Below are 25,071 nucleotides of genomic sequence, written 5' to 3'. Positions count from 1 at the left end.
TATAACAGAAACTAAGAGAGTTTTTTTTTTTTTCAAAATGTTTGGTCTTTTTTTGTTTGTTTAGCAAATAATCCAGTGGTGAATAAATACCACCAAATGAAAGCTCTATTTGTGTGAAAAAGATAAACATTTCATATGGGTACAGTGCTGGATGAGCACGCAACTGTCATTCAAATTGCGACAGTGCTGAAAGCTGAAAATTGTCCTGGGCAGGAAGGGGGTAAAAAAAGCCCAGCAGTCCCTGGGGGGGATTGTTTTTTGATGTATGTATAATAAGAATAAAATAATAGGAGAACTGAAATAAAAATGTGATATATTTGAGCAGAAATAATGTAATCACTTGAATTTATCGAGTATATGATATATGTATGAAGTGATGAAACTATAAGCTGTTGTACATTTTTTTTGTTCTTGTGTAAAAGAAATAAAGAGATAAAAAAAAGCCCAGCAGGCCAGTGGTTTAAAAAAACAGAACAATTGAATATTTATGGTTGAAATATGGCTTCTCTCTACTTCCAAAATGTAATCCTATGTTATATTTAAAAGGATGATATTCTGTGCATTAAACCTTTACAATTTTTAACCTGTTTCTAAAAATGTATAGCTGTGTAATTATATTGTTATGGCTTTATTTGGATTACTCTCTCTTATTAAAAAGAAGAGATTTGGTACAGCACATCAGTACCATTATAATATACTGTAGTGTCTTAAAAAATAACGGTCTAATTAATTGTTTCTGGCTGAAATATGACTTGCACTGCTTCTGAAACCTCCTTGGGTTAAAAAAGATGTGATTTCATGCATCATATTTTTATGTTTGAGAAGCAAAATATTCATTTCATATTACTGCCTAAAAAATGCCTACTTCCTGCCTCCTAAATTGCCTTCTATTAAAATGTAATAGTTCCTGTGCCTCAAATGTGTGTACTGTGTTTATGCAGTGTCTCTGGAAAAATAAAGCTTCACCTATTGTTTCAGGGAGAAATATGTCTACTCTCTTCCTCCAAAACTCCATCACATTCGAAAATAATGTTATTCAGTTCAGAAAATAGTTCAGTTTAATTTATAAAATGCTTTTGTGAACAATACATTTTCATGTAATATTAATGGCTACAATATGCCAACTCCCTACCTACCAAATTGTCTCCTATAGAAAAGGATAGGATTTTGTTAACCACTTCAGCCCCGATTCGGCACTGCGTCACTTTAACTGACAATTGCGCAGTCGTGCGACGTAGCTCCCAAAAAAAATTGATGTCCTTTTTTCCCCACAAATAGAGATTTCTTTTGGTGGTATTTGATCACCTCTGCGGCTTTTATTTTTAAACAAAAAGAGAGCGTCAATTTTGAAAAAAAGCACAATATTTTTTACTTTTTGCTATAATAAATATCTAAAAAACATTTTTTTTCCTCAGTTTAGCCTTATACGTATTCTTCTACATATTTTTGGTAAAAAAAAAATCACAATAAGCATGTATTGATTGGTTTGCGCAAAAGTTATAGCGTCTACAAAATAGGGGATAGTTTTATGGTTTTATGGCATTTTTATTAATAATTTTTTTTTACTAGTAATGGCTGCGATCTGCGATTTTTATTGTGACTGCGACATTATGGCGGACAGATAAGACACTTTTGGCGCTATTTTGGGACCATTCACATTTATACAGCAATCAGTGCGATTGGAAATCGCACTGATCAAGTGGAAGATTTCCTCAGTCACCAAGAAATGTCACAGGAAGAGTGGGAATTACACCCAGAGTTTTTCACGGAGATCACAGCTTGTTGGGGAACGACAGAGATAGACCTGTTTGCGTTCTGCAAGAATACAAAATGGGATATTTTCTGTTGCTAAATCTGCGAGATCCAGCCTTGGGGATTGATGCTCTTACAAATCCCTGAAGATTTAAGAAATGTTATGCCTTTCCCCTAAGGCATCTGATTCTCAAATTTATCAACAAATTCCTGTGGGAACAGACAATGTTAATTCTGATCGCACTATACTGGCCAAAGAGGGCTTGGTTTTTTTCAGCTACTCTCCCTTTCAGCAGACCCGCCCTGGCTGCTTCCTAGCAAGGAAGATTTGATGTGACAGGGGCTTTTATCTGGCTTCAAGCTGGGAAGTTTCAACTGAACAGCCTGGCTTCTAAAGAAGACATCCTGAGGTCAAAGGGGCTTTCAGACAGAGTTCTGACAACACTTCTAAGTTCCAGGAAGCCAAATACTAGAGCCATTTACAAAAAGACGTGTGGAAGAAATGTAATATTTGGTACATGGAGAATGGTAGACTAAAACTGGAGACATCACCCTCCAATACTAAGGAGCAATATCTAGGCCTCCTGGACATCAGAAGGTGTTTATTGAGATATCTGGAGGTTACAAGACAGTTTAGGTCATCAGACGCCCTGCTTTTTCTGTATGCGGGCAAACAGAAAGGAAACCAAGTATCCAAGAACACCTTAACTAGATGTATTAAGTCAGCTATTCTGGAGTGCTATAAAGCTATGCAGCTTTCTCCTCCTCAAGATCTTAGGGCACACTCTATGAGGGCTTCAGCAGCTACATTGGCGTAAAAGGCTGGTGCTACCCCAGAGCAAATCTGCAAAGCGGCGACCTGGATAAAGTTCTCCACCTTTGTCCAACATTATCATCTAGACCTAATCTCCAGCTAGAACCAGGCTTATGGGAGGAAAGTCCTGCAAGCGGTTGTTGTCCCCTAGCCTGGTGAGTACTTGGTTATCCTCTCAAGGGCTGGCCTGGAAGATGACTGGGGAAAATCGGAGTTAGACTTTCTGGTAACTCTATTTCCAGTAGTCTTCCAGGATAGCACATTCCCACCCTAAAGTATAATCTGTTGTGGGGTTTTGTTGTTCTGTATGTTTTTCAGACCCAACTTTTGGTTCTCTGGCCAGGGACCTGAGGGCGCACCCTAAAATCTTAAGAGGGTAATGTGTTTCCTGATTGGAGGGAGTAGCTGTATCTTTCAAGGGCTGTCTTGGAAGACTACTGAAAACAGTTACCAGTAAGTCTAACTCCATTTTTCATTTAATTTACAGGTGCAATATGCCCACCCCGTCAGCCAGAAAGTACAGCCTGTCCATACAGGCTTAAGATCCGTTGTGCAAATCAGTAAAATTTTTCCATCTTCAGTCTCAGAAATATATGTACTATGTTTTGGTCTATTTGTACTTACTGCCCAACAAATAATTTCTTATTTTCTTACTAATGGCTCTAGAAAATTTCACAATATAGTGCTGTGCTAAAAAGAAGATCACAAGTTACAAGTGTCCAGTGACTTGTTAACAAGTCAGTAGAAATATAAAAGCGGATTGATTCAGCTTAGAAACAGGTCAATGGCAGGTCAGAAGGTCAAATGCAAGTCAAAAGGGTATATCCAGGTTAGGAGTCAAAGCCAGGTCATAAGTATCTGTGAAGGAACTCAGAAGCATCTCAGTCTGAACTCAAGTGCAAACTATTTGCACCTTAATGCAGGTTTCATTCATTCATCTGCTGGACATTATGATTCATCCAAACATCTCACACCTCTTTTGTTCGCAGGATACTCAAGTGATTCCATTACTGTATTCCGTCCTAAGAGACAAAGAGCACTTTGAGAAGCCAGAAGAGTTTTACCCTCAGCACTTTCTGGACTCGGAGGGAAACTTTGTTAAGAATGAAGCTTTTATACCATTTTCTGCAGGTGAGTAATTCTAAGGATGGAAACTTACAGTGGCCTGAAACAGTGACAGACTATCAGTAAAGTGCACCAATGAAGAAGTTCCATACAAGGGCCATTGTAAACAATATCATAAAATGTAGTTTTCTAAGATGCAAATAAAGTGCCATATTTTTAAGAAAATGAACATGCCCTTTCCACACATTAACCATAGTTACATAATTTCAATGCAAGTCTATCTTGATGTATATGGACAAAGCACATGCATTTCTGTATTTAGCACAATGTGTTGGAAACTTTGCAGCCTCAAAAAAATGTGGTGAAAGAGGAAGCACCAGCAATGTCCCTAAAAAGTATATCTAATGCCAACATATTTTTCTTATAAAGTATGAAAGTGTTAAAGCCCCTGTGTGGCTCTTTTTGCCATTTGGCTCTCCAACAAGGGAGATCTCCCTTTATTTTCTATCCTGGAGATGCAACAGCAAATGAGAGCAGATCCATCCAGGATGGGGGTGCCTAATTTATTTTATGGGTTTCCACATCTGTTTGCCATTCTGTTATGTTTTTCCACTGTGACCTTAAATCTGGTGCATAGTTGCCTTGCCCTGTGTGTTAGAGCCAGTGTTATGCCCCGTACACACGGTCGGATTTTCCAATGGAAAATGTGTGATAGGACCTTGTTGTCGGAAATTCCGACCGTGTGTAGGCTCCATCACACATTTTCCATTGGATTTTCCGACACACAAAGTTTGAGAGCAGGCTATAAAATTTTCCGACAACAAAATTCGTTGTCGGAATTTCCGATCATGCGTACACAAATCCGACGCACAAAGTGCCACGCATGCTCAGAATAAATAAAAAGATGAAAGCTATTGGCTACTGCCCCGTTTATAGTCCCGACGTACGTGTTTTACGTCACCGCGTTCAGAATGATCGGATTTTCTGACAACTTTGTGTGACCGTGTGTATGTAAGATAAGTTTGAGCCAACATCCGTCGGAAAAAATCCTAGGATTTTGTTATCGGAATGTCTGATCAGTGTCCGACCGTGTGTACGGGGCATTACTTTGGCTAAATATGGAGGTCAAGCCAATTTTCTCTCTGCTGGAGGAGTCCCTTTGTAACCTGCTGTTTCCCTTTCTTAACTGTTTGAAGTGCAAAGGCCGACACTGCTCATTTTCACTTTAGCATGGCTGTGCAGGGCAGAAAACCCTTTGCTTCAGGACCACAACACACCTCAACCAGCTCTTAACCTCTTCAAAATGACCTAGGAAAATAGGAATGCTTCCCAAAAAATGCCAAAACTGCTCATAGGGCATCACTGGAAGTGATTTCTGACATCACAAATTGATGCCTTTCTTCCTTACCTGGTTATTGCGCATAAACTAAGAAGGAGATCCACACACACCACGCAGTCCTAAATGCCCCCCTCCCCTCTCCAAGCCTACCTTCCAGGCTGGAAATATAGCAAATAACTGCAGCCAGTGGCCTGGAGTCAATCCAAACCTCCCGTGGTAATAAAAAAAGATGGGGTGAGATGGGGGTGTCTTAAAGCCTAAACATTTTTCACCTTAATGCATTTCTTGCATTAAGGTAACAGTATTGGGGCCAATGGAATTGCACAGAGGCAATGGAATTGCACAGAGCAGATACGTCTAAACCTGTTTGCTATTAATTAAAAAAAAAAACAAAGCATTTATAATCACTTTAATACTTACAAACACCGGGGGCTTGGCTGGGGGGGCGGAGGATATGGATGTCTGAGCACAGAGTTCCATCACCGCGGGACTCAGTGAGTGGCCTAGAGCAATGGGGAGAGTTCCTATTAACTCCCCAAAGAGTGGTGACACCTTGGGAAGGGCGGTGAGCTATGGGGAAAGGGGAAAATAGAGGGGGGTCCTGCAAATTGACCAATTTTTTTTTTTTTTTGGTCTGGCGGTTGCTCCAGGAATCCAAGATGGCACTGGCGCTGCCACCTCGGCTCGAGTATACTGACAGGCAGGGGTGGCTGCTGCTGCTGCGGACACAAGGCAGAAGCAGACAAAGGAGGGACACAGCACAGGAGGAAAGCTGAATGATTACACTTCTACAAGCCCAGTGAAGCAAAGGAGGACGTTGGAGGCTGATGAGTGTCAGTCCTTATGGAAATGAATCTATATCTGATGTTAATAGATTTGGAGAGCAGCTGGACTCTCTGGACTTTCCCCACAGCAGGCCAGCCGATATTAGGCACTACCCTTAAGGACATGCTAATTACACTCAGGGGAGCCCTTCAACATGATATTTCTACCTTTATGAAGCAAACTAAATGGAACTAGAGCAGCTGGGTGACAGTCGCCCATATAGAGTACAGGATGAGGGATTATGCTCGGGCTCACAATGAACTTGTAGATGCTCACGATGACCTTACAGAAGAAAACCGCAACATGAAAATTAAAATGGCGGACCTGGAAGACCGTTTTTTGTCGGAATAATGTTAAATTCAGGGGCATAGATGAATCAGTCCCTGCCGCTGAACTCCTCCCGTCCCTACAGAATATGATAGCAGAATTGCTTCCTTCAGTGAAACCCTAGAAATCCCTAAGCCATCCTTCCTCCCCGAAAAAGTCCCTAGGGATGTAATAGCGAAGATTAATTTTTTCCATGTTAAAGATCAATTAATGCACTTTGCGAGACAAAGAAATTCCCTGCCTGAACCTTATGCTGGAATATCGTTATATGCAGATCTCTCCCAAGCCCTCCGCAATAATAATATAATGTACAGATGTAAATTCCCTACCAAACTGGAGATTGACAGAAATAACTTGTCCTTTCTAGTCACCACTCTGGAGGACGGCCTTAAACTGTTGAGGATCAACCTTTCCATAGCCAGGATACTTCCGCATGGTGCGCTGGCTCCAGAAAGTGATTCTCGGCCACAGGTGTCCACCGAGTCACTTTTCTATTCGATTTTGGGAGTTGTTTACCCTACAACCCTCATCTCGCCTACCATGCTTATACTCTAAAAACCCGCCGGCTGGACTCAAAATATGTCCAGGTTTTTCCTGTACCCTGGGGGACAGTTTCTTACCTTTTTTTACCTTGTTGTCTTGATTTATTTTTCAATGTTTTTCTCGGTTCTCAAGGGTTTTCTGTTCCTGCTATGTTCACGTCAGTACATGCAGTTAGCTTACCGTCAAATGATTATGACTTCTTATCATTAATTAATGACTCTCCACTATGGTGCTCAAATTTTTGTCAGTAAATGCCAAAGGCCTCAACAGCCCTTACAAATGCAGGGCACTCCGGGAGGAGGCAATGGATCAACACTGTGACATTTTATGTGTGCAGGAGAAACACTTTGCGGCCATTAACCCTCCACGGTGCTCTGAAAACAAATTTCCTCATATTTTTCAAGCAAATTTTCAAAAGAAAAAGAGGGAGGTTATGGTGGCAATCACGATTAAACTGCTCGACTCCAGACTGGATGAAGCAGGAAGATATATTATTCTGGTAACTGAGCTGAACGATGTTACCTATACCCTTCTGATAGTACACTCTCCGAACTCCCACCAACTCCGTTTTCTACTAGACGTGTGCAATTCGTTTCGACCTGAGTTTGTTTTTTAACAAATTTCGACAAATTTGTGAGTTCTGAAATATCCGAATTAACCAAAACCTGTTTAACAAATTTTTCTGAATATTCGTGAATTAGAATTTTCCCAAATTTGGAAATCAGAAAATTTGGAAATTCGGAAATTTGGAAATTCAAAATTTGAAAATCCGAAAACCCAAAAATTTGAAAATCTGAAATAATAACTAACTAATAATAACTGGACTATTAGTAACTATTAAATTATAGGTATTGGAATTTTCTTTAAAATTTGGCTGTTAGTGAACGCAACAAATATGAATATATGTGAAATAACAAATGCCGTATCTAAACGAATGGAACAAAACAAATTAATAATAATAAACAACAATAATAATAATAAAAACGTTTTATTATTATTATTTATTATTAGTTCATTCCGTTCCATTTGTTTAGATCCAGCATTCGTTATTTCGGATAATTTATAACTTTGGATAAATTCGTATTCGTTATGTTCACTAACAGCCAAATTTGAAAGGAAATTCCAATACCTATAATTAAATAGTCAGGTATTATTAGTTAGTTTGCGGATTTTATTTCTTGATTTTCAAATTTTTGCATTGCGATGATAACGAATAACACGAAAAAAAACCCCAAAAAACAAAAAAAATGTAATGAAAACTAAAACAAACGCATTTTTCGGCAGTGCACATGTCTACTTTTTACTGAAAACAGTGACCAAGGCAAGGAAAGTATAAAAGGGGCATTTATTAGTTTGTGGCGACCTTAACACCGCTATGGATCTGGAATTGGACACTACCTCCAGATTAAGAATGAGCCGAACACCCCCCAGTTTGGTTCGCACCAGAACTTGCGAACAGACCAAAACTTCGCAAAAACGTTAGAACCCCATTGAAGTCTATGGGACTCGAACGTTCAAAATCAAAAGTGCTCATTTTAAAAGCTAATTTGCATGGTATTGTCCTAAAAAGGGTTTGGGGACCCGGGTCCTGCCCCAGGGGACATGGATCAATGCAAAAAAAAGTTTTAAAAATGGCTGTTTTTTCGGGAGCAGTGATTTTAATAATGCTTAAAGTCAAACAATAAAAGTGTAATATCCCTTTAAATTTCGTACCTGGGTGGTGTCTATGGTATGTCTGTAAAGGGGCGCATGTTTCCCGTGTTTAGAACAGTCTGACAGCAAAATGACATTTCAAAGGAAAAAAGTCATTTAAAACTACTCACGGCTATTAATGAATTGTCGCTCCGACAATACACATAAAAGTTAATTGATAAAAACGTCATGGGAATTCCCCACAGGGGAACCCCGAACCAAAATTAAAAAAAAATGATGTGGGGGTCCCCCTAAAGTCAATACCAGGCCCTTCAGGTCTGGTATGTATATTAAGGGGAACCCCGCGCCAAAATGAAAAAAAAATTGGCATGGGGTCCCCCCAAAAATCCATACCAGACCCTTATCCGAGCACACAACCTGGCAGGCCGCACGAAAAGAGGGGGGACGAGAGAGTGCCCCCCCTCCTGAACCGTACCAGGCCACATGCCCTCAACATTGGGAGGGTGCTTTGGGGTCCCCCCTAAAGCACCTTGTCCCCATGTTGATGAAGACAAGGGCCTCATCCCCACAACCCTTGGCCGGTGGTTGTGGGGGTCTGCGGGCAGGGGGGCTTATCGGAATCTGGAAGCCCCCTTTAAAAAGGGGACCCCCAGATCCCGGCCCTCCCCCCTGTGTGAAATGGTAAGGGGGTACAAAAGTACCCCTACCATTTCACAAAAAAACTGTCAAAAATGTTAAAAATGACAAGAGACAGTTTTTGACAATTCCTTTATTTAAATGCTTCTTCTTTCCATCTTCTTTCTTCTAACTTCTTTCTTCCTTCATCCTTCGGTTTCTTCCTTCATCTTCTTCTTCTGGTTCTTCTGGTTCTTCTGGTTCTTCTTCCGGTGTTCTCATCCAGCATCTTCCTCCGCGGCGTCTCCTTCTCTTTATCTTCTTTTCTTCATCTTCTTCTCTGGGCCGCTCCGCATCCATGATGGCATGGAGGGAGGCTCCCGCTGTGTGACGCTTCTCCTCTTCTGACGGTTCTTAAATAACGGAGGGCAGGGCCACCCAGTGACCCCGCCCCCTCTGACACACAGGGACTTGACAGGGACTTCCCTGTGGCATTCCCTGTGATGTCAGAGGGGGGCATGGTCACCCGCCCTCCGTTATTAAAGAACCGTCAGAAGAGGAGAAACGTCACACAGTGGGAGCCTCCCATCCAATCGTGGATGCGGAGCGGCCCAAGAAAAGAAGATGAAGAGAAGAAGGCACCTCTGAGGAAGATGCCGGACGAGAACACCGGAGGAAGAACCAGAAGATCCAGAAGAACCAGAAGAAGAAGATGGAGGAAGAAACCGAAGGAAGATAGAAGATAGAAGAAAGAAGATAGAAGAAAGAAGAAGCATTTAAATAAAGGAATTGTCAAAAACTGTCTCTTGTCATTTTTAACATTTTTGACAGTTTTTTTGTGAAATGGTACCATTTCACACAGTGGGGAGGGCCGGGATCTGGGGGTCCCCTTGTTAAAGGGGGCTTCCAGATTCCGATAAGCACCCCCGCCCGCAGACCCCCACAACCATCCGGAAAAGGGTTGTGGGGTTTAGGCCCTTGTCCTCATCAACATGGGGACAAGGTGCTTTAGGGGGGACCCCAAAGCACCCTCCCAATGTTGAGGGCATGTGGCCTGGTACGGTTCAGGAGGGGGGGGCTCTCTCGTCCCCCCTCTTTTCCTGCGGCCTGCCAGGTTGCATGCTCAGATAAGGGTCTGGTATGGATTTTGAGGGGCACCCCTATGTCATTTTTTTTTTTTATTTTGGTGCGGGGTTCCCCTAATATCCATACCAGACCTGAAGGGCCTGGTATTGAATTTAGGGGGACCCCCACGTCATTTTTTTTTTAAATTTGGTTCCGGGTTCCCCTGTGGGGAATTTCCATGCCGTTTTTATCAATGAACTTTTATGTGTATTATCAGACCGGCAATTCATTAATAGCTGCGAGTAGTTTTAAATGACTTTTTTCCTTTGAAATGTCATTTTGCTGTCAGACTGTTCTAAACACGGGAAACATGCGCCCCTTTACAGGCATACTATAGACACCCCCCAGGTACAAAATTTAAAGGAATATTACACTTTTATTGTTTGACTTTAAGCATTATTAAAATCACTGCTCCCGAAAAACGGCCATTTTTAAAACTTTTTTTTTGCATTGATCCATGTCCCCTGGGGCAGGACCTGGGTCCCCAAACACTTTTTATGACAATACCATGCATATAAGCCTTTCCGTGGCATTCGAATTTGCCGCGAACACCCCAAATTGTTCGCTGTTCGGCAAACTGGCGAACAGCCGATGTTTGAGTCAAACATGAGTTCGATTCGACCTCGAAGCTCATCCCTACTCCAGATCATCTTTCCAAAAGCATGGCCTTAAACCTTTTTTTTTCCAGGAAGCTTTGTATGACCCCTGGAGATGCTTGAATGCCTCGGAAAGGAACCATTCCTTTTATTCTAACTCTCATAACTCGTACTCCAGAATATACTGTTTTTTGACTGATAAGTGTTTATTACAGAAGGTAATTATGGCTCATATCCATAATATCTCGTGGTCAGAGATATTTTCCTGGATATTGTGAATGGCCATTCTGGTATTAATACTTCTTTATGGAGAAACAATATGTATGTTACTGTATGTCTACTCCTATCTATGCTGATGTCATTAAGTCGCAGTTGGAAAAAAAATTTTCTTTTAATGCTAAAAGTGCTAGTAATATCTTTACTCTCTGGTGCTCTCATAAAGCCTTCATCAGGGTCATATTAATCCAGATGGCATCCAGAGAGAAAAAGAAAAGAACTCAGCGAATATCTTCCTTACTCTCAGAAATAGCCTAGTTGGAGAGGTTGCACAAACAGAACCCCCAAAAGTCCACATTGTCCAACCTTAAACTACCTTAAACTACTTAGAAATGAACTGAGAACCTCTCTAGTGGAAGACCACAATACATTTTTCAAATGCCTGCAACTATCTACTTTTTCTCAAAAAGGTAAAGCAGGGAAAATATTGGCATCCCAACTTAAACAAAGACAGGCCTAAACGAGAATTACCCAGCCTAAACACCATAGCACAGGGAAATTAGCGGTTAACCCATATGACATAGCACAAACTTTCCACAATTACTATGCTTTATTAAATAATTTAAAAGGACGACTCCAGTATCCCCCAACCTTCTTTAGCGGATATTTCTTCCTTTCTAAATATTCTTCCATCAGTGGTTTCAGCCGTCTTAGCCCAGATCAACCACCCTATTATTATCCAGGATGTCACTAAAGTTATTAAGGGCCTTCCCTTAAACAAATCTCTGGGTATAGATGGCCTCTCCTCTGAATACTACAAAGCCTTCTCCTCAATTTTGAGCCCCCATTTAGTAAATGTTTTTAATGCAGCTGCCACAGTGGAGAAAATCCCTAAAGAAATGCTGAAAGCAGTGATAGTGGCGTTACCTAAACCAGGCAATCAACCTAATCAGTCACAAAACTTTAGACCAATATCGCTCTTAAATTCAGACCTAAAAGTGTTCTTGAAAATCTTGACAAATAGAATACTGGACATTACACCCCTCCTCATTGGCCCAGAACAGGTAGGGTTTGTTAAAGGAAGGCAAGCCCCAGATGGCACGAGAAGGATTCATTTGATCCATTATGTGGAGTCCGGTCGGGTGCCTTCTCTGCTTCTAGCTCTGGACGCGGAGAAGGCATTCGATAGGGTTCCCTGGGAGTACCTTTCCAATGTCCTGGTAAAACTTCTTTTATCCATACCACAATTATGTCCTTGTGCAAAAACCCTTCTGCAAGGGTATTTATATCAAGTACGTTGTCCAAGCAATAATGGGAGAGTGATCATTTCTTATCAGCAAGCAGGAATATATTAGCTGAGTATTGAAATTATGCTTTGGAAGCTTCTTGGATACAGCACACAGCTTTACTTTTACGGAGGATTAGCAATTATGTCTTACAGCATAACAAACAGGAGCTAACCACAAACAAGTGCACTGAACTTGTATAGACAGCACATCCTGTTATATCATAGAATACATGAACTATACACTATAATACTACAGTGCCACCTGCTGCATAGGTGGGTATAATGCATACAGTATTGTCAGTTTATGAGCAACCATGCTGTTCTTCCAACAGATTACAGCTATGTATGATGGGGGGCAGGAACAAGGGCATAGTATGGGGGAATAGATGGCAGGAAGGGACGGGTGGGAGAAAAATAATGGGTAAGGAGCAGCGGGGAAACCCCCAGCACTAATCCCTGAGACTATCGCTGGGCACACAACTGTATAAGCCCCCAAAGACAACCAAATGTACATTAAATGTAGATACCAGAGAAAGAGGGAAAATAAAGAGGAAGGTGAAGAAAAGGAAGACGGGGGTCAACCCGGAGCTCATTGGGGAGCCGAGATATAACAAATCCATGGATCCCATATCTTGTCAAGCTTTTTGGAATTGTTATGAAGTTAATCAGTTAGCTTGTCTTTAACCATGATCCAATCGAGTTTACTCTTGACGTAATCAAGGGGAATAACCAACTGCTTCCAATGCCTAGCAATTGTGATCCTTGCTGCCAGCAATATATGAATGATATATTTTACCGACCTCCTGGGCACTTCATCAGGCAGTTTGTGATAAAGAGCTGCTTCTGGGGATCTGAGAATGTTCACCCCTGTCACCGAATTTATATGATTAAATATCCTAATCCAGAACCTAGTCACGAGGGGACATAGCCACCAAATGTGATGCATCGTCCCCAACTGGCCACAATGTCAAACAATTTGGTGATGTGGAAGGATGCATTTTGGCTACCCTAATCGGAACCAAATACCAGCGCAGGAGTTTTTTTTTTAATTAGCTTTGATTAGAGTTTTATTGAGTCCCATTGCTTCATAAAAGTAAGTTTTGAGTTTGGCTCAGTGAGAGGTATATACACCACAGATATACACCCCCTCAGAAGGCCCCTGGATTGGTAAGATATTTTCGAAGTTCGTAAGTGTAAGGGGCCCCACCAGTAAGTTGAGTTTAGATCTGGCAAAGGATGCGATTTGATTGTATTTGAATATTTCACTTGAAGACAGCATCCTAAAAGTGTTTCAAGGAATATACTTGATCTCCATTAAGATTATCACCAATTCTTAATAGCCCCTTATTAAGCCACCACTGAAATGATCTGGGTACCACACCAAATCAAGTGCTCATTTTAAAGGTTTAATATGCAAGTTATTGCCATAAAAAGTGTTTGGGAACCCGGGTCCTGCCCCAGGGGACATGTATTAATGCAAAAAAAAGTTTTAAAAAAACGGAAATTTTCGGGAGCAGTGATTTTATTAATGCTTAAAGTGAAACAATACAAATAAAATATTCCTTTAAATATCGTTCCTGGGGGGTATCCTTAGTATGCCTGTAAAGTAGCACATTTTCCCTGTGTTTAGAACAATACCACAGAAAAATGACATTTCTAAAGGAAAAAATGTCATTTAAAACTATTCGTGGCTGTAAAAAAATGCCCCCCCCCCCCAATCCATTACCAGGCCCTTTGGGTCTGGATATTAAGGGGAACCCCACGCACAAATTTTTTTAAAAATGGTGTGGGGGGCCCCCAGGCACTATATACTCTGAACAGCTGTATATATACTATACGGCCTGCCTTATATACTCTGCATAAAATTGGGCCTTAGGTGTTGGTGGTACCAGAACACCTTAAGCCCTCACAGTTACTCTTGTTGGGCGCAGGAATGGGCCCTGCTGTGAAATAGTATATAAAGAATTGTAATTACATGCCCCTGTTAAACAGGGGCAGAAAAATTGGGCCTTGGTGGTGGTGGTGTCACAACACTGTAACCCCTCACAGATACTCTTGTTGGGTGCAGAAAATTGTAATTACATGCCCCTGTTAAACAGGGGCAGAAAAATTGGGCCTTGGGTGGGGGTGGTGGTGCCCTAAATTAAAAATATTGTTGGAAGCTAGCATCATCAAGATTGAGGAGGAATAGGATAGTTAGCATAGGCAGTCTTCAAGGGATCCCAAATCCATAGCAAATTCAATCAGTTACATCAGCATCAGGTGTTTGATAGCTGCTGATCCAAGACTGATTCATTTTTATGAATATGAGCCTATCAACGAAGTATGTGGACAGGCGAACTCTTTGATCCATTGCAAATCCTCCAGCAGCACTGAATGTGCGTTCAGAAAGCACGCTGGATGCAGCACAGGCCAGTAGCTCAATTGCATATTGAGCAAGTTCTGACCAGTGGTCCATCCTCAAGACCCAGTAACCTAGTGGATGCTCTGTTGAAAAGGTCTCCAAGTCTGCTCTTGCCCCTAGATATTCCTGCACCATTTAATGCAGATGCTGGTGATGGTTGCTTGAACCGATCAGACCTTTGCGCTGAGGACTGAAAAATTGTTTGAAGGCATCGGTCAGCCGGCCACTTTCTCCACCGCTCTTCCTCTGACTGAACGAAGCCTCAGCAATACGTTGTCCAGCACCAGGAAATTGTAACCTCCCAGGGTCTGGAAATGCGTTGCACAAACCTTTCTTCAAGGCCTCCTGAAGATGTTTCATCCTCTGCTCCCTTTGTGAAGGCAGGATGAGTTCTGCAACCTTACACACTGTATTAGATACTGTGTACACCGCCTGAATTTTATTAGAAACTGTACTACGGCTGCACTGTATTTTATACTGTGCACACCACCAGAAGTGTAGTAGACACTGTACACACTGTATCAGATACTGTGTACACCGCCTGAAGTGTATTAGAAACAGTACACCACAGAATGCACTGTAGATATAGGCTACACTGGGTGCAGAGTATAGACGAGACTGTGTATGTGTGTATATATATATATATATATATATATATATATATATATATATATATATTAATACACTGCCTGAACTGACTGAATATAGAGTGAACACTGAATATATAGTCTATGCTAAATGCAGAATATATATATATATATATATATATATATATATATATATATATATATATATATATATATATATATACAGTATCTCACAAAAGTGAGTACACCCCTCACATTTTTTTTACAATTTAAAGTAATGAGTGTACAGCTGGTATAACAGTGCAAATTTGCTGCCCCCACAAAATAACTCAACACTCAGCCATTAATGTCCAAACTGCTGGCAACAAAAGTGAGTACACCCCTAAGTGAAAATGTCAAAATTGAGCCCAAAGTGTCAATATTTTGTGTGGCCACCATTATTTTCCAGCACTGCCTTAACGCTCTTGGGCATGGAGTTCACCAGAGCTTCCCAGGTTGCCACTGGAGTCCTCTTCCACTCCTCCATGACGACATCACAGAGCTGGTGGATTTTAGAGACCTTGCGCTCCTCCACCTTCCATTTGAGGATGCCCCACAGATGCTGAATAGGGTTTAGGTCTGGAGACATGCTTGGCCAGTCCATCATCTTTACCCTCAGCTTCTTTAGCAAGGCAGTGGTCATCTTAGAGGTGGGGTCGTTATCATGTTGGAATACTGCCCTGCGGCCCAGTCTCCAAAGGGAAGGGAATCATGCTCTGCTTCAGTATGTCACAGTACAAGTTGGCATTCATGGTTCCCTCAATGAACTGTAGCTCCCCAGTGTCGGCAGCACTCATGCAGACCCAGACCATGACACTCCCACCACCATGCTTGACTGTAGGCAAGACACACTTGTCTTTGTACTCCTCAGCTGGTTGCCGCCACACACGCTTGACACCATCTAAACCAAATACGTTTATCTTGGTCTCATCAGACCACAGGACATGGTTCCAGTAATCCATGTCCTTAGTCTGCTTGTCTTCAGCAAACTGTTTGCGGGCTTTCTTATGCATCTTCTTTGGAAGAGGCTTCCTTCTGGGATGACAACCATGCAGACCAATTTGATGCAGTGTGCGGCATATGGTCTGAGCACTGACACGCTGACCCCCTACCCCTTCAACCTCTGCAGCAATGCTGGCAGCACTCATACGTCTATCTCCCAAAGACAACCTCTGGATATGACGCTGAGCACATGCACTCAACTTCTTTCGTCGACCATGGTGAGCCCTGTTCCGAGTGGAACCTGTCCTGTTAAACCGCTGTATGGTCTTGGTTACCATGCTGCAGCTCAGTTTCAGGGTCTTGACAATCATCTCATAGTTTAGGCCATCTTTATGTAGAGCAACAATTCTTTTTTTCAGACCCTCAGAGTTCTTTGCCATGAGGTTGAACTTCCAGTGACCAGTAAGAGAGTGAGAGCTATAACACCAAACTTAACACACCTGCTCCCCATCCACACATGAGATCTTGTAACACTAACAAGTCACATGACACCAGGGAAAGAAAATGGCTAATTGGGCCCAATTTGGGCATTTTCACGTAGGGGTGTACTCACTTTTGTTGCCAGCGGTTTAGACATTAATGGCTGTGTTTTGAGTTATTTTGAGGGGGCAGCAAATTTACACTGTTATACAAGCTGTACACTGACTATTTTACATTGTAGCAATGTGTTATTTCATATGCAATCAAATACACTGCCACTAATTGAATAACCTGCCAGCCTAATCTAAATCAAGCTATCTCTCTGTCCACAGCAACAACACTACACATGGCCACCTTGTAAGCAGCCTTATATAGTGTGGGGCTTGGACTTAGTCCCCCTGAGCCATGATTGGCCAAAGGCACCCTGCCTTTGGCCAATTATGGCTCTCTTAGCAGAGAGCGCTGTGTTTGACCAAAGGATGCAAGTCAGGTGCATGCTTTGGCCAATCATCATGCAGCAATGCATTGCAATCTCGCAGCGCATTATGGGGTGTTCTGCGGCGCTCTAATTTGCTGCGAACACCCCATAATGTCTGCTCTTGGGCGTACGCCCGATGTTCGAGTCAAACTTATGTTCGACTCGAACATCAAGCTCATCCCTATTAACGATCCTATGGCAAAGAGATGGCAAGAAAGTGCCTCAACAGAGACCCAAAGGTGAACAGAGCCTTTAGCAGTAGTGTAGGCTAATTGGGCAATTTGAGCTGCTTGAAAATATGCCTGTAAATTGGGAAGACCAAGCCCACCCCTAGATTTTGGGGTATATAGTGTCTGTTTCTTCATCCAGTGTTTCCTCTTGCCCCATACGAAGCACAGAATGTCAGCTTGCAGGAGCTGCAAATCTCCCCTTGGGACTGCCCAAAGCAATTAATTTAACTAATGGAACAAGACAAGGGTGTCCATTGTCTCCTATCATATTTTCTTTGGCTATCAAACCTTTTGCAGAGGCTATTAGATCAAACCCCCATATTAAAGGACTGCAAATCGAAGGATATGAGAACAAAGTAGGACTCTTTGCAGACGATATTATTTTATCCCTTGCAGACCCGATCCACTCACTTACAAAGGTGCAGGAACTAATTGAGATATTTGCGCAAATTTCCTACTATAAAATTAACACAAGTAAGTGTCACGTCCTCCCTATGAGTATTCCACAAGTTATGCTTGTCCAACTGAAGCGTACATTTCCCTTTAGTTGGGATTCCCCTTCAATTACATACTTGGGCACTAAACTTCTCATCCAAGTTACTGTATGAAGCTAATTTCCCACCCCTTCTCTGTGATATAACAGAAGACCTTAATTAAGTAAAATTCCATTATGCTGGATTTGTAAAGCAGCGGCCCTTAAAATGCAAATACTCCCGAAATTTCTTTATGTCTTTAGAACTCTCTCAATACCCCCCCCACACACACACACACACACACACACACATTTTTTTTATTAAATGTAATATTTTAATTTGGAATTTCCTCTGGCAAGGTAAGAAAGCAAGGATAGCTTTCGCCACGCTCACTAAGCACAGGGAATCCGGACGCATAGGTTTACCAGACTTGCTAGCCTACTACAGAGTGTCATTACTTGATCAGTTAAGGCAGCCTTTCTCAACCTTTTCAACACAGAGGAACCCTTGAAATAGTTCTCTGGTCTCGGGGAACCCCTGCTAAAAATTAGAAATCTACAACTCATGATACATTAGTGTTATGGTCAGTGGGAAGAATGGTCCTTACACTTGTGGTCATTGGGAAGAATTGCCTCCTTACAGATAGCTGAAAAGATCAATGGTATGAGTGGGAACTTATCTGAGAGGCAGAAATTGCCCAATGCTGAAGGAACCCCTAGCAACCTCTGGTGCAGGGGTCTCAAACTGGCGGCCCTCCAGCTGTTGCCAAACTACAAGTCCCATCATTCCTCTGCCGGTGGGAGTCATGCTTGTAACTGTGAGCCTTGCAATGCCTCATGGGACTTGTAGTTTTGCAACAGCTGGAGGGCCGTCAATTTGAGACCCCTGCTCTGGAGGAACCCTAGTTGAGAATCTGGAAACAAAATGGAATACCGCGCTATATCAAAAACAATAAGTGGACAGCTGCTGTTAAAAGTGAGATACACACAAAAGGTAAGAAGAAAAGGAAATGTAGCAGCACTAAGATTGAAAACGGTAATAAGTATGACTATAGTAAATGAATATCACAGGTGCTAATAATAAAAAAGTGTTTGCTGACATAAATAATATCAATGATAAACACTATTAAATAAATCACTAAATCAAAAGCAAGTGCTAAAAAACATTAATAAACTAATGCTGATAGTGACTGCATAAAAAAAGTCCTTAATTGGGAGGATATAAATTGATGAAAAATGAATACCTCCTAAGTGATACCAACTTAAGGTGTTCAAAAAATATTAAATATAATGTTCAAAAAATATTCAAAAAAGTTCATAAATATAAATATAAATAAAAAAGGTAATTCCGTGACAAATCCACCACCGCATCCAAAAAGTGACCACTATAAGAAATGCAAGCTTACCAAACAGCAAGCAAGGGAAGCTTGTGACCTCAACCCGGTCAGGGCCTCTATCCAAAAGCATGCAGGTGACTAATCCCAAGCTGGTATCAGAGACAGAGCAGGTGTCTCAGGGGGATTCAGCGTTCACTGGATAATGTGGATGATCAGCGAGCTCTCCTGAGCCAAGGACCTCCGACAAGCGGTCATATAGGACCCAGAAAAGAAAGGCTCACCATAGCGTCATACCATTAAATAAGTTTAATAAAGGGTAAAAAATATTGTACTTACAATATTTTAAAAACAAAACAGCAGTAAAAGCCGGCCGGCTGTGCGTGGACACCCGTCCACTAGAAACACTGGTACGCGGTGACGTCAGCACGTCAACTCCTCCCGATGCACGTTTCGTCAACAAAAATAACATTGTCTTTTTCAATTAGCAAGTGTGAATACAAGACAGTGATCCCTTAAAGTATAAAACGGGCATGAGGGGTATATAGTTGGCTATCAATCATCTTCTTGAAATGACTACTGGGACATTTTCCAAAAAAATTACCACAGATGGTACATGACCCCTTATAGGCTATCCAGAATCTTTCCTAACACTTTCAATCTTTGCTGGAGATTATGTTACCAAACAGGTACATTATACCACATTTTGTGGTCCTATGCTGGCATTAAACCATTCTGGAACTCAATAGGGAAAACTAATTGAGGAGATCACAGGTGGTGACAACCCTCTGAAGCCTGAATTTGCACTTCCTAAAATAGGAATAAATACTTATCCTAAACTTCAAAGGACAGTACTAATGCATATTTTATTTGCAGCTAGAGTATCCATAACCACCCACTGGAAATCTCAATCCACCCCTAAAGTGGAGCAAGTTGTAGCATGTTTAACCGCTAGTTGACCAGCCACCGCAGTTGTACTGAAGCAGGTTGACACGGCTGCGCAAATAGCCGCAGCTGTACGTCACATTTTATAGACATCACAGCAGGTGCGCCGATTGTCCCCGGTGCCGATGCGCATGCCCAGTGGGCGCGGTGACCGTCGGGCACCCATGATCGCTCATGACAGAGCGAGAACCGGGATCTGTGTGTAAACACACAAATCCTGGTTCTCTCAGGGGAGAGGAGACAGATCGTGTGTATGAACACCGATCTCTCTCCTCCCCTAATCAGTCCCATCCCCCCTACAGTTAGAACACACCTAGGGAACACAGTTAACCCCTTGATCGCCCCCTAATGTTAACCCCTTCCCTGCCAGTGACATTTATACAAATATAAAAATCACAGATCACCTCCATTACTAGTAAACAAAAAAATAATTATAAAAATGACATAAATTTATCCCCTATTTTGTAGACGCGATAACTTTTGCGCAAACCAATCAATATACACTTATTGCGATTTTTTTACCAAAAATATGTAGAAGAATACATATCGGCCTAAACTGAGGAAAAATGTAAAAAAAAAATTGGGATATTTATTTTAAAAAAATGGGATATTTATTATAGTAAAAACTACAAAATATTGTGTTTTTTTTTTCAAGACTGTCTCTTTTTTTGTTTATAGCGCAAAAAATAAAAATCGCAGAGGTGATCAAATACCACCAAAAGAAAGCTCTATTTGTGGGGAAAAAGGGACATAAATGTTGTTTGGGTACAATGTCGCACAACCATGCAATTGTCAGTTAAAGTGACGCAGTGCCGTATTGCAAAAAATGGCCTGGTCAGGAAGGGGGCAAATCCTTTCGGGGCTGAAGTGGTTAAACATAAAATGTCAGTACGAAAAACTGCTAGCACTTAAAAATATCAAACTCACGACCTTTCATACTCAATGGCATGTTTGGCTAAGTCATCCCAAAGCTTCCCCAAGTTTGTCAGTGTTATAGTGTCTCTGCGTATTTACCATGAGAATAAACCTTAAATGGCAGATTACTAAAATTAGCAGTTGTATTACTCCTGAACATTTGTCAATTGTACTGGTAGTAATGATTCCTTTTTTCTATGTTTTTTTCCTCTTTTGTTGCTATGTCCCCTTTGGCTGTATCCTTACGATGCTTTGCTGTGAAGAAGTAGGGGGATCCCCATAGCTGGACATTTGGGGTGTCCGGTCTTCTGGGGGTCCACCTACTGTCTCTTCTTGTCCTTTTGCACTGAGGGAAATTTTTCTATTGTTTCAGATTGCTTTTTCTTTTTCTAATGTTAACATATGTTCCATTGTTGTTTGGTTGCTACGAAAAAGGACTTACACCTGTGTCATTTATGTCTTGGTCAAAGTTGTAAATTGTACTAACCTGGTGTTTGTACCTATATTTGGCATATTTCAATAAAAAAATGTTTAAATACTTACAAACACCAACTACTCAGAGGGAGCCACAGACCACAATCAACCAACCCTAAGAAAACCTAACAACGTTATGCTGTGTGTTCCTAAATGGTCAGAAACAGAATGTAAATGAGGATGAGGGGGGTAACAAGGGATTTTAACTATTTTTTACAGTGTGTTTCCTGTTGAGGGAGGAACAATCATGTCTTGGGTAGCTGTCCTCGGGGATGATTAGAGGCAACTTTAATTTAACAATAAGTTTAAATAACCAGAAAAGGATATTAATAAATTTTGGGTGCACCAAATGCCAATTTGTAAAAGTAGCAGCGACATCATCACTATGTTTCACATAGTCTGTGCAGAATGCAAAGCTATGGGAGGGCCCAGCGGGTCCCCTTACTATGGGCTGACTGAAGAAAACGGGAGGGTTTGGATATAACACCAGTACCTGCTCAAGGAGAACAGCATCTCTGATTGTTTTTTATTACAGAAAGCTCAACACATGCTGGATTGCTGCACAAACCTGAAAAAAATAAACAAAGTATACAGTATTTCCAAGTAAGAATACCCATGCCAATTGCCTTTAGACACCATTTTTTTCATTAGGAGGTTAGCTTTAAGTCTAGCCATGACACTGTAATGCCGCGCACACACGAGCGGACTTTACGGCAGACTTGGTCTGCCAATCTTTCTGACGGTCTTTGTAGCGTAGGTGCGCCGGACTTACAAACGGATGGACTTGGACACACACGATCACACCAAAGTCCGACGGATTTGTACGCGATGACGTACGACTGGATTAAAATAAGGAAGTTAATAGCCAGTAGCCAATAGCTGCCCTAGCGTCGGTTTTAGTCCGACGGACTAGCATACAGACAAGCAGATTTTTTGACCGATCTCGAGTCCGTCGGAAAGATTTGAAACATGTTTCATTTCTAGATCCGTCGAACTTTTGAGGAAAAAAATTCCGCTGGAGCCCACACACGATCGAATTATCCGACGGAGTCCGGTCCGCCGGACCAAGTCTGCCGTAAAGTCCACTCGTGTGTACGCGGCATAACAGATAAACAGTGCATAGGAAGTTCGAGTAAGAATAAAAGGACAGATAATCAAAAAAATTTCCACAAGGACAGCCAATCAAAAAATGTTCTAAAGTCTAAAAGGCAACATATGCAGATGACACTTATGCTGCGTACACACGGCCGGACTTCCCGACAGAAAAAGTCAGATGGGAGCTTTCGAACATTCCGACCGTGTGTATGCCTCATCGGTCTTTTTCTGTCGGCATTTCCGACGGACTCAGATATAGAACATGTTCTAAATCTTTCCGTCAGACATGCCGACGGAGTTTACGCGGCATTAGAGGTTGATTTACTAAAACTGGAGAGTGAAAAATCTGGTGCAGCTCTGCACAGAAACCAATCAGCTTCCAGTTGTGTGTTTTTTTTGTTTTTTATTAAAGCTTAATTCGAACAAGCTGAAGTTTAAAGCTGATTTGCTACCCTGCACAGCTGCACCAGATTTTGCACTTTCCAGTTTTAGTAAATCACCCTCCAATGTAAATTATGTGTATTCAACTAGATGGACGCACAAAAGTTAATGTCTGTATTACACCTAGTAAATATTTCTATTTTGTTATTATTTAGAAAAACGGATTTCTTCACTTTACTTTTTTTTTTTAAGGTAAGAGAAGTTGTGCTGGGGAGACCTTGGCTAAAATGAAGCTGTTTCTGTTCTTTACCACATTACTGCAAAACTTCACCTTCCAGGCACCACCAGGAGCAGAATTGGACCTCACAGGCTCTGTTGGTTTTACAACCCATCCACTGAAGCATGAGATCTGTTCAATTACTCGCACTTAGCACAAACTGGCAATAAATATGGGATTAAGCATCTGAATGCTCAAAATAATCCCATGTACATCTATAAAACTGAACAAGATAAAGAAAATGAACTATGAAAATGAATATTAACAGCTAATAGTTAATAAATTAGTCAGCCAGAAATAAGTTAATAAGTTAGCATAGGAATTACATTATACAGTACTAATATAGGGCAATAAGTTCTGAAGACTAATGTACATTGACCGCAAAGTACACAAACCATCCCTGGCCCTCCTGAACTAAAATATACTAGAAAACTTCCACGCCAGCTGCCTACTTACCCTAAGAAGAGAGCACTGTTGCCTGCTTCTGCTGTGATCATGGGCTGTTCTCACAATGTTTATGCACATTCCTCTTTAAAATATGTTTATTGCAAACGACAGAGCATCCAAATCACAGTATAACAAGCAAACATTCATACAAAACATCAGTTCTGTACATGGATTTTCTGTGCTGGATTCATTTGTATGAGCACATTTGATCTCTATATTTTGAAATCCAACAGATCTGGTAAGCGGCTATTTTTAATTTGAAGTAGAACACATCGAGTGAATATTGATTTTTTTCACCTGGTTGAGCTTTTGAACACTGTTTGGACACGTTTTTTGGTATTATAAAATAAACAAAACAACACAAATGTGTCTCCTCAATTCAATATATTATCTAGAAATTACATGTAGCGCCCTCTAATGTGCTACTAGTGTCAGAGTAGGTAAAATATATTCTAACTCATATCTAAACCCTTTGAGTCTGTAATTGGGTCAGGGTTTATTAGAGGTCAGGGCTGGATGATTCATACAGGCAGCTCTCTGGTGCCTCCCCCTAGTTCTGGAAAGTTGGAGAATGTTCTGGAAGCTGGAGGGCGGAGGCTAGGTGGGTTGTTCTGCATATTTAGTGGAACTTAGCCAATCCCCAGGCAGTAGGCCTGGCAGGTGACTAAGTCAGCCCTTAAATAGGAATTCATGCCAGCAGGGGAGTCGGGTGGAAGATGGAGATGCAGTGCTAAGGAGACTTTCGGTGGAAGTTGAGGCAAACCCCTTAGTTTGGAGGGGGGGGGGGTGATCTGCCTCAGTCCGCTGCCTGAGAGCTGGCCTGGGAGAATCCTGACCACAGGAGAAGTTTGGAAGGAGTCTTCCTTGAGAGGCAGCAGGAACCATGAGGACAGTGTGAGTACTACAGCACAGTGCAAGGGGGGAGACTGCAACATGTAGCAGGTCTCTCTGGAAGATAGTGGTGTGCTTACATTTTCCCTACCTTGCCCTTGGAGATCTCCAAAGAGTCATTTGGGTAGACTGGTGAAGAGAAGCAGCCAGGTGGGCTGGCATTTCCTGCAGTGGTAGAGCTGGGACCAGTGTCCACAAGGGAGTTGGAGGTACTCCAGGATGCAGTTCACAACACATTGTGCTACTTTCTAAGGGACTAAGAGTTCCTAGCCTGTAAGGGTCTGTTGCTGATTTAAAATAAACTGTAAGTGGAAGCAATTGGAGCTGTGGGTATAGTGAGGATAGGGATGAACCTAACACCCCCCCCCCCGGTTCGGTTCGCACCAGAACCTGCGAACGGACTGAAACTTTGCACGAACGTTAGAACTCCATTGAAGTCTATGGGCCTCGAACGTTCAAAATCAAAAGTGCTAATATTAAAGGCTAATTTGCATGGTATTGTCCTAAAAAGGGTTTGGGGAC

At 41.7% G+C, this 25,071-nt stretch overlaps 1 protein-coding gene across 6 annotated transcripts in view; it reads left to right on the top strand.

Moving 5' to 3' along the window:
* The window catches only part of LOC141139169 (cytochrome P450 2K4-like), a 112,765-nt gene extending 88,742 nt beyond the window's left edge, over positions 1-24,023 (top strand). For all 6 annotated transcript variants that reach the window (XM_073625068.1, XM_073625067.1, XM_073625069.1 and 3 more), the window contains 2 exons: positions 3,556-3,697; positions 23,187-24,023. In XM_073625068.1, the coding sequence (XP_073481169.1) occupies positions 3,556-3,697; positions 23,187-23,365 (321 nt within the window). In that variant the 3' untranslated portion in view covers positions 23,366-24,023. The remainder of the gene's footprint in view (positions 1-3,555; positions 3,698-23,186) is intronic.
* Positions 24,024-25,071: the final 1,048 nt, after the last annotated feature.

Source organism: Aquarana catesbeiana, linkage group LG04 (genome assembly GCF_042186555.1).
Source record: "Aquarana catesbeiana isolate 2022-GZ linkage group LG04, ASM4218655v1, whole genome shotgun sequence".
In the NCBI taxonomy this organism is placed as follows: domain Eukaryota; kingdom Metazoa; phylum Chordata; class Amphibia; order Anura; family Ranidae; genus Aquarana; species Aquarana catesbeiana.
This window is presented reverse-complemented; position numbering and strand designations above follow the sequence as displayed.